This window comes from Branchiostoma floridae, chromosome 15, assembly GCF_000003815.2.
Source record: "Branchiostoma floridae strain S238N-H82 chromosome 15, Bfl_VNyyK, whole genome shotgun sequence".
NCBI lineage: Eukaryota > Metazoa > Chordata > Leptocardii > Amphioxiformes > Branchiostomatidae > Branchiostoma > Branchiostoma floridae.
Genome location: NC_049993.1, coordinates 5350157 through 5360128, shown reverse-complemented (window position 1 = coordinate 5360128; position 9972 = coordinate 5350157). Strand labels below are relative to the sequence as shown.

Genomic DNA, 9972 nt, shown 5'->3' with positions numbered 1-9972 from the left:
ACGTCATGCATTGCACGACGCAAGGGTTCATTGTCCTCCTTCCCACCACGTACCTCCTTGCACGTACGTAGTACTGTAATAGTGAATACCGTAAGGTCGGTGGGGAACCCAAATGGTACAATAGTCTTGTTGTGTATTTCTGACTGAATATAAATATGAAAGATTCAATGCAACGTCGGGTCAAGATACATTACCTGAGTAGTACTCGTATTGGTCTTTACAAATACAAGGAATGCTATGGAATTTGTAACAGCAATAGGCTTACAACAAAAATAAAGCGGGGAATTTTCATGACTAGAACCGTGGCAAACACAACACCGCTTACATGCTGAAAATAAGACGTTCGTTTCATAGTTCTGAGTTAGAACTACTGTAAATATGGGAGAGATAAACTCTTCACCTTCTTGTGTACAACTTGTGTCCACAAATTACGCTGAAAGTTTAAAACTTAGCACCGTCTTTCACGCTGAATATAATTCAAAATGGCGCCCGCGTCGCTTGTTTTGGCGTGGGTTATGCCGTCAGCCTGTGCGGCAAATGTGATTGCGACATAGCAGATGTTCTTCTACTTCTACATGGTATGGACAGAAACCTATGGACAGTTTGTGCCAGTTTAGAAGGAGAAAATATAATGTTTCCGTACATTTCCTACAACCAAGCAGCTTACAACGCACACAAATATTTTTCTTTGTCGAGAACTGATGCTAGACCGTCATGCATTGCATGATGCAAGGGTTCATTGTCCTCCTCCCACCACGTACGTAGTACTGTAATAGTGAATACCGTAATAGTGTACAGGACAAAGGTCGGTGGGGAACCCAAATGGTACAATAGTCTTGTTGTGTATTTTTGACTGAATATGAATATGAAAGATTCAATGCAAAGTCGGGTCAAGATACATTACAGCAACGTTCTTCTAAATGGTACATCTTCCACACATGATTTGACTTACCTTTCCCGAAATTCGCATTTCTCCGGTAAAAACTTAATCGAATACCCTTTCTTGAAGATATAGAAACATTGAACAGTGTTAGTAGAGAGATATGAGAAACAGGGACGTGTTAAGGATGAATGATATGTGTCTATTGGTATCACGGAACGGAACAAAACCGAACGATAAAAAACAAACAATAACCAAAACCAAACGTAAGATTGAGTGTTCTGTCACGTCTCTAATGTCAACCAAGGAAGATCAACCTGAACAAGATAACAGGAAAACACTTATACCGTTTAACATGCGACCAAGATAGGATAATAATCAAGTGTAACGAAATGACCTTCCCATGTGTAACGAAATGACCTTCCCATGTGTAACGAAATGACTTCGTATGTAACGAATCGACTGTAACGAAAAGGCGATGTAACGAAACGACCGGTTACCGTCTGACCAAGGCTTACCCTGACAGGACACTGGAACTGAGGATAGAGCTCGAGGTTTCTACAACTCATTTTATCCAGGAATATTTTTCTGACCAAAAAATAGGGACTACTGCATTGATCTGGCTATTCTGAACAGGGAGGGTACCAGTGATGGTCTTCTGTCCAACAGAAAGTAGTCTCTCATTTTTCTTGAAAATCCTGTTGTCATTTCCAACACCTAGAAAGAAATACATCAAACTTTTTTTACTGACTGTGGGGTTCCCAAGGGCTTTTAAACATGATATAGTCTGTTTTTCATTGTTTTTCTTTGCAGATTTTGAATCAAGATTTATGTCCCAAGCCACATGCTTTATACAGTCATTGTTCATAGTATCAAACTTTTCTTGGCCTCTAGCAAGTCCAGGGGGTTTTCAGGCATAAACTACTGCGTTCCCATTACATATTTTTTCCATGCAGATTTTGAAGATTCACATCCTTTAGTACCCTTACTGACTCATTGTTTATAGCATTAAACTTTTCACAGCCAGCAGCTATCTACATTGCTATCAATTACACTTTTTTACGTGCAGATTTTGAAGTAAGATTTGTGTCCCAAACTATGTGCTCTTCTCATTAATCAATGATTGTATCAAACTTTTCATAGCCTTTAGCTGGACCAGGGGGCTTTTAAAAACTATCTACTCGGGTGTTCACTACGCTAGTTGGAAGTACGAATTAAGCCTGGAGCTAGATACTTTTTTTCATTACCATTCCCGCACACGCACCGCAAAGAGTAGTGCCCAATTAATCACTGATCTTTCCGGCAGTTCTCACCCATGTGTATCCAAATTGATACCCTCTGTACTTTTAGAGATTTACAGTGGGCAGATCGTGGCTTGGCTGTGCTGTGCATGGCTATGCATGTCAACATTGCCGTGCAGTTCATAAGAAAGAAAGGTTGCGCTAGCTAGGAACCGCTTCCTCAGAATTCATCTCCACGGGCAGGCATGGACCTGGTTGACTGTAACGTAAAGCTGGCAACAACCCAGGACTTGGCTACATGAAAGAAATTCTTGTCAGAAAGCTATAAATAAATCCAAACTCCTGGGGACAACAGTAGTTTTTTTTGTAGGTTGAGTTATGTGGCTGTCTCCTGGTAGCCCCAGAAGTGGGAACTGTGGCATAACTATACAAAGCGGTAATGATTACACTACTGACTACTGACTACTGATATCATACATGACACATATCCAAGCAATGTTGCAAGAAGTCTAACTTTCCTTAAAGTTTTGATCTGAAATAGCGTTGCAGAAGAACCCTTGTTTTCCTGTGCAATTATTTGTAATTGTATAATACAATCCATATGAATTCTTAAACATAAAATTGTATTGGATATTGGAGTTCTCTGTACAGAACGAAACTGGTAATCTCATAACTGATTATGTAAAAGAAAATTCAAATATCCTATGTTTTACCAAACTGGTAAAATTATTTTCAGATACAAAATTGTATCATTCTGGAAATAAAAAATATCCCATAAAAGCAGGATTCTGTAAAAGACCCCAAAATTTCACAATATTGATGGAAAGCTGGAATATGAACAGAGTCATTGATACAGTTGTGAAAATTACAATGTTTGCAAACATAAATAAAAAGTTTTTCCACAGATTATACCTTATCATCTATCATGGTCCACTTCTTAAGAGGGTAAAAAAACTACTGACCCTAATAGGCCCGAATTAAAGACAAAATCCTCTGATTAAAAGGGAAATTGATCATTTAAGGTTCATTTCACAGTTACCCCTTTTCATCAGCACTTTGCCAGAACTGCAATGTATATGTTAATAGGTCATTATCCTATTGTGCCTTTCTGCTGTGGTCTGCAAAGTAAAGGCAATGTCAGGGGATTACCAAAGGCCCAACCTTAATTGCCTCTTAAAGAGATAATCATCAGTGTTTTTGCTGAGATGTTTGAGGTCTGTGAGAACAACACATCACCATTAAACACTATTGGCTGGGGAGGGGGGACACTTAGGACAGGTGAATGAGCAACGACCTAGAAAATTAGATCCACAGGACGGAGTGTGGACAATCACAGGGTGGTAAATTACGTCATTAGCATTTACTTTGATTGGGGTCAGCTAAGGTGTAAAAATCAAACGAGAACAAATCACCCTTTGCCCTGTGGAAGATTGCTTTTGCCCCAGAGACAATTGCTTAACTTGAAATTGTCTCTGTTGCTTAGAAGATCTTTGAAGACCTATCCAACCTGATCAAGGCAAACGGGCCCTTACACAAGAAAACTGACTTAAGTTAGATCCCTCCTCTGACTTTATGCTGACTAGAGCACACTCTAGATGCCCCTGCCAAGATCTTCTGTTGACCCCTTTCCATCATACTTATTATTGCTATAAAAAAAATGACAGTGTTAGGATCATTCTGTTTTTGACCGAGTTTCATCTTTTTTCATGAATCAAGATCAAACCCTAAGTGTGGTGTGCACGGACAACTCTAATAGCAGTCACTATCTCTTTTCTACAGCTTGAGAACCAAGAGTAGAGTACTCTTCACGGCTTTAAAAACATTTTTCAATACAGAAGAAAGTCAGAAACATTTCTAAATCTGTAACAGTTACTGTAGTATTGTCAATATTAAGGGAGGTACTTACGTTTCTTTTGCTTCTTGCAAGCCACTCTGAAAGTCCTTCCAGGCAAAGTTGTCACCAAAGCCTGCAGAAAAGAACAAAAAGATGCCATCAGTCTTAAAGATTCATTTCTGTCACACAAAAATTAAATTCTATAGGTCAATACATTGTAACATCCATTGGCATAATACCGGCCGGTTTACTGCAATTTCTCAAGCAATGCTAATTTGGCAAATGATCAATGCATCATTTTCTCCAGTTACATGTTGCTGTTACAGCTTACCTTTGCCACTTCTTCTGTGTATATTATTTTGTCTCTCTGGTCCTGCTAAAAACATAATATCGTAATTGGAACACACCGCGGAATTGCACGGAGAACGAGCGCGTGGTTAGAAGGGGGTGCAATAATACCGGCCGAACAAAACACGGCACAATTAACTGCCGGTATGTACCTTTATACATCCTCTGTTGTTCCTTCCTTTCCTGTTAGTAGTTGCACAAAACAAAAACCTGCATGAGTATACAAAAAGTCATGAGAAAATGGGCGTATACTGACAAGAATTTTCATTTAATTTTGGTCCGTCACAGCCGCTATGACGTAAAACTTTACTGCTGGCGTAGCATTAAAAATGGCAGGAAAATGGCGGCGTACGTTCAATTTGACCCATTCAGCCGTAGATCCGGGCGATAATGCAACGGTTCCTCACACTTTCACACGAGTTGTAGGTCACCAAAAGAAATTCAAGATTGCTGTTGAATCATGCTCGTCTTGTGCCGTGAGCACATGTGATTATTATCTACAAATCTGGCGATGAACGTGACAGTGTGTTTGTCCCACGACGAGCTCGCCTGCCCCGAAAATGACCTGAAAACTTTTGGCCTTGTTGTCTTCGAATGCATTGTTATCGATGCTTTGTAAATGATGTATTGGACACCTAGATGTCTGAAGTGTGCATACATCAGAAATAACTATTGTTGCATGTGTAGATCTCTTTAAATTCCATTATTTTTATCGGCCGGTATAAGTCTTACGGCCGGTATTATGCCAATGCATGTTACATGTACGTGTAAAATAGATTATAATGTTCTGTGGTGTGCTATGATTTATAATGGGTAGCAGTACAAATTGAGAGAAAAAAATTCAGACTCAGGTTCAGGTTATTGTTAAGGTTGAAGTTGAAGTCCTTCAAGCCTTTTGTAGGACCTAAGGTCTAAAGTAAGAGCTAACGTTAAAGCCATTGGCTCCATGTATTAAGATATCCACACCAACAGCACATTAACAACCCCACACACATAACGCAAGTTCACCTTTATCCACCGGGTGACCTATATCTGTTGCTTTCAAACACAGGGAAGTAAGGGACATGTCGATGAACAGTGGTTTCAAAGTGTAATGTTTCTAAAATATTGCATTTTGAAAACCCAATCCGTCGACTTGACCAAAATACCAATACAAGAAACGGATTACCCGCAGATTAAGGCCTAGGTGGACTAGTGTTACAGGTGAAAGTAGGCCAGGGTTACCGTTACAACAGAGGCTGGCCTTGACTAGTCTCATATGACTGCTTCATGTAAAATGTAGCCTACAACTCCAATAAATCTAGTAAAATTGTCAATTCCCCGTGGTTAGAGTTCAAGGCCAAATGGCAAACAGTTCATCCTGTGTTGATTACAGCAAGCCCTTTGGTTCAGACATTCTCACTGCAGAGGCAGTTCATGACAGCGCTCATGGCAAGGTGGAGCAGAAGGGTAACACTGAGTAACCTTTATGAATGTAGTTTGCCTTCATGTTGACCTTTTGGTCTCCAAATTCATCAGTGAACTTCCACCAGCCCTTGGAATGACTTATTGTGAACTGCTACCATTCAGGAAAATAACAGTTTGTACATGCAAGGAAGCTATCCACAAGTTTTTCTCATGTTTGTAAGCATCATGTGCAGTAAATGACCACTTCATAGCTACAATGTTGTACCTGCCAATGCGAAAAAAAGAGACTTTCATGGACAATTTTCAAAGAAGAAACTTCTCGTAAGCTATAATAGAAAAGAAAAAGATTTCTGACTCTATCACAGGTCCACAACTTCTAAAGTTGTGCAGACATGGTCTCTTTTACAGCTAATAGTCTGTGACTTTGCCCACGCACTATCACTGCAGACCTTACTTTGGTACATGAGCCATGGTGCAAGACCGATTACTGCGAGGTCAATGTGGAATGAGTGTGCAAGCCTGTGGAAGAAACTCCTTTATTCATAACAGCATTTCACTCAGCCTCTGAGGCCTCTCAGGAACTTCATGCATGCGGCTGATTCTGACAAATGAACCCCAGGTAATAGAAACCACTGAATCACATCCAAGCAGGCTCCTTCCGGCAAACTATCTGTTACAAGCTGCGTGGGACATATGTGTAAGAGATGTGAGGAGGGAAAGCCATCATGTGTAAGCACTGATATGTCTCTTCACAACTGGAGTGCAAAATAACTAGGACTTCCTATGGGTGGATAATCTAGTTCAAGCAGAGATGTTCCAATTTGTAGATATTAGGTACAAAGCAAAGGTAATATAGAAGACAGTTATTCAGATACTAGAACTGTGAGAACACTGACAAGAAGGTGAACAAAGCAAAAGAAAAAGTCAGCTCTACCACAAGTTTAGCTCAAATTAATTCAATGAACAGTTGAGCTTGCTTCACTTCTTAGAATAGTGACGAAGTCAAAGTAGCAGTACTATATGGATGGCTAAGTAAGGTCCCTGTAACTTAATTCAACGACTTTGTTACACTTCAACATTAGCAGGCTTTTGTTTCTGCAATATTCCTTCTGGCTTAATACATGAATGAAAGCACAGAGCTAAAAGGGTCAGTATATGTGGCGCACTGTTCCATTTTCAAATCTCATTAAGTGGAAGCAAGGACCGTTTGTTGACATTTCCTTCACCTTTCACTTCAATTACTGTTTCCCCATTCATCAGGTTGTCCTTGATCTCTCAACCCCTCCATTTTCTGACAAAGATTTCGGGCTAAAACATCTTCAGACTGATTCTCTTTATAACACCTATCAACATAATTCTACCAGGTCACATATGTCCATCACCCCCAACAAATGTGTCTAAAGCACTCCTGTATATCTAAACCATTAAATGTTTCAAAGAAAGTTAAACACACACAAAAAGACTTGTATAGGATTTTACCCAGCTGTATATTAATCAATTGTATTGCCTACAGTCGATTTTGACTCTCATGTGAAAGGAGTGTGCAATTCAGTCTAAAGGCTGCGAAATGCTTCTGTGAAATAAACCATTATTATTATTATTATTATTATATAGATCTAGAATTTTCTATGGAATGTAAATCTGGCCTATTCTACAGTTATGCCCTGCAGTTATGCTACTATACAAGGAACAAGCTATTCCCTGAGGGAAAGACTTCCATTGGAAAACTGTAGTACATGATGAAAATGTATGAGGCTAGACGTGCAAAACTCTATCTGTGCAGAGAAATGGAAAAACTGTTTAGCAACGTGCACTTTCTGTACACTAAATAGACATAAAGGAGTCATAAGGCACATTTTTGTACACTAAATAGACATAAAGGAGTCATAAGGCGCACAAAAAAAGAATTACACATTTACGAACACAGTAGGAAAACAGGGAAGAAGGCCCTATATAGCTGGCATCCCAAGCTGTGAACACAGATAGTACCATTCAAAACCTCAGCAGAAAATCCCCTCCTGTCTTGATAGATGTTTATTTGGATCGCATGTTACACTGTAATGGGGACACATGCACACTGAAAAGGACATTTCCTTAATGGATGAACAGACGTCACTTCAATAATTCTAAATTACTGTAATGGGCAGTCTCTCATCCAGAGCGGACGCATGGTTTTCTGGTGTAAGCTGCTGTTATGGTATGTGTCAAGGCCAAACACTTCCCACAGGAAGTCAGATAATGCAGACTTATTCCACCTCAATTTGACCTCCACTGTAGAGAGATGTATTGGTGCATAGCAGGGCATAACAGAGAGTAGCCCCTCATTCTCATTCCAGTCTTCATTTGCCATACATTGAAGTAGCACAGCCTGCTATATACATTCATTCTTGCTCACTAGAAAAAAACATCTAAATGCAAATCAATTATATTTTCTATGTTATGAAATATCATGATCTAACACTGAATTTACTTGATCAAAAGCAGGTGTATTGATGAAGAGCATCCATAACAGTTATTTTCTTGTGTGTTAAGAATAGCAGGTGTTTCAGCACCAAGGACATTACTTACTGCACCTTTCTCCCAGCAAAGGAAAAGGCAGTCTGAATAGTTCTTCTGGATAGTTTGATCTCTTCAGAGAGCATCCCATTTCCATTTTATAGCCAAATGCCACCACATGGAGGAGTGTGTATGTGTTTACCCATAGGCATCTTTTCTTTAATCAATCTATTAATCAATGTATTTATCAACCAATCCTTTTTCTTTCTGATGCCTTATCTGCATTGGAGACATGTCCTGTTGGTTGTTATGAGGTCCTCACTTCTTTTCAATACCAAGACAAGTTGTAAAACACTGTTTCAAGGCCTGAACTTGTGTTCAAGCTCAGCAAAATGTGTGAATGTCCGACCACACCTCCAGGCCATATACTATCACATAGTAAAACCTGATTGATGTCAGTAAGGTTTGGAACATCATTACTCTTGGTTTTATAAAGTAACGATGAGTCAAAGCCATCCACAGTTTATGATATAGCAGGTTTTAACAACATCGCATGTTTAACGATACAACTAAAAAGCAGCACCAAAAGTTGTAAAAGTCGCCAGGCTATATAAACGGAAGTTAATGACAGTTTGGGAATGTCCTTCAGAGATGACAGAATAGATTTCCAACAGTGATAGAATATTTACTACATTATTCAATAACTTTGTTATACATCTGCAATTCCATGCACTCCATGCTTTTGCTGGAATACAAATCAGATGTTTCTTATGATTTGCTTGCTTTGCCCTCAGGTAAACTACAACAGGCCTGCAACCAACAAATCAATTTGGTCCCTCTAGAAACATTTTATCCCTCCGGTATAAATCATTCTTTGAATATAAAATGTCTGCTAAGCTTTAAACATTGAAAGAAAGGCAGTCTGTGACACCTCCGTAATGCACCACATATCTTTCTGTTCCCACTAATTCCAACCAGTGGAACTACATAGTACAATTCGTGGCAGCCCGAGGAAAATGAATGTCCTAGCCTGCAAGTACAAAAGCTTATCAATGTTCTATCATGATACGCTTGAAATGAACTGCAGGTAGTGTTCCGCGAGCGGTTAGGTGATGGATGCTGCGGTGAGCGATTGTATCAAGCCCGCCGGAGAGGCAGCCTAGGGTTGGCTTGCCAACACATTACCTTCAAAAGATAAGCTCATTACCTCCTGGCAAGAAAGGACAACAGAAGTAACAGCAGAGGAGCAGCCAAAAGTTGTATCTGGCAACTTCTCTGGATGTTGAAAACACTTGTACATCCAAAGCTATCGAAAAATGTTGATAGTGTATGACATATGTCATTTCCCTTTACTGGTCGCAGATATGTATTGAAAAGTGATAGACATGATGGACAGTGGTTCAAAGCTATGTTTAGACCTGGTAGGAGCAGAGCTGATAGCTGACTTGTTCTGGCAAACAACATTTGTATCTTAACCTTACTAACAGTCACCTGCAGGCTTTTAGCCAGGCATGCGACAATGCGTCATCTGGATGCACCTTTCTTAGAATAACAAGAAATCTGATGCCCCTGGACGCTCTTACATTGGGGAGAAAATCCTCTGCCAAGCACGAAATTCTGATTGACCAGGGATGGTACCAGGTCATCTGTGGTCACAGTCTTCTACTGTGACCTCTGTAACAGTATTTTTGCCTCTTGGAATACCTTAGAATGCACTGTTTTAACTTAAAATCATCAAAAACTCTGCACCATGGAAGGTGGATGGC

The 9972-nt window shown here is 39.7% G+C and overlaps 1 protein-coding gene across 1 annotated transcript in view; it reads right to left on the bottom strand.

Annotated features, from left to right (window-relative positions):
- LOC118431775 (thioredoxin domain-containing protein 12-like) overlaps positions 1 to 9972 on the bottom strand; it is a 99311-nt gene that overhangs the window by 66473 nt on the left and 22866 nt on the right. The window contains exon 2 of the mRNA XM_035843100.1: positions 4028 to 4088. Within this exon, the coding sequence (XP_035698993.1) occupies positions 4028 to 4088 (61 nt within the window). The remainder of the gene's footprint in view (positions 1 to 4027; positions 4089 to 9972) is intronic.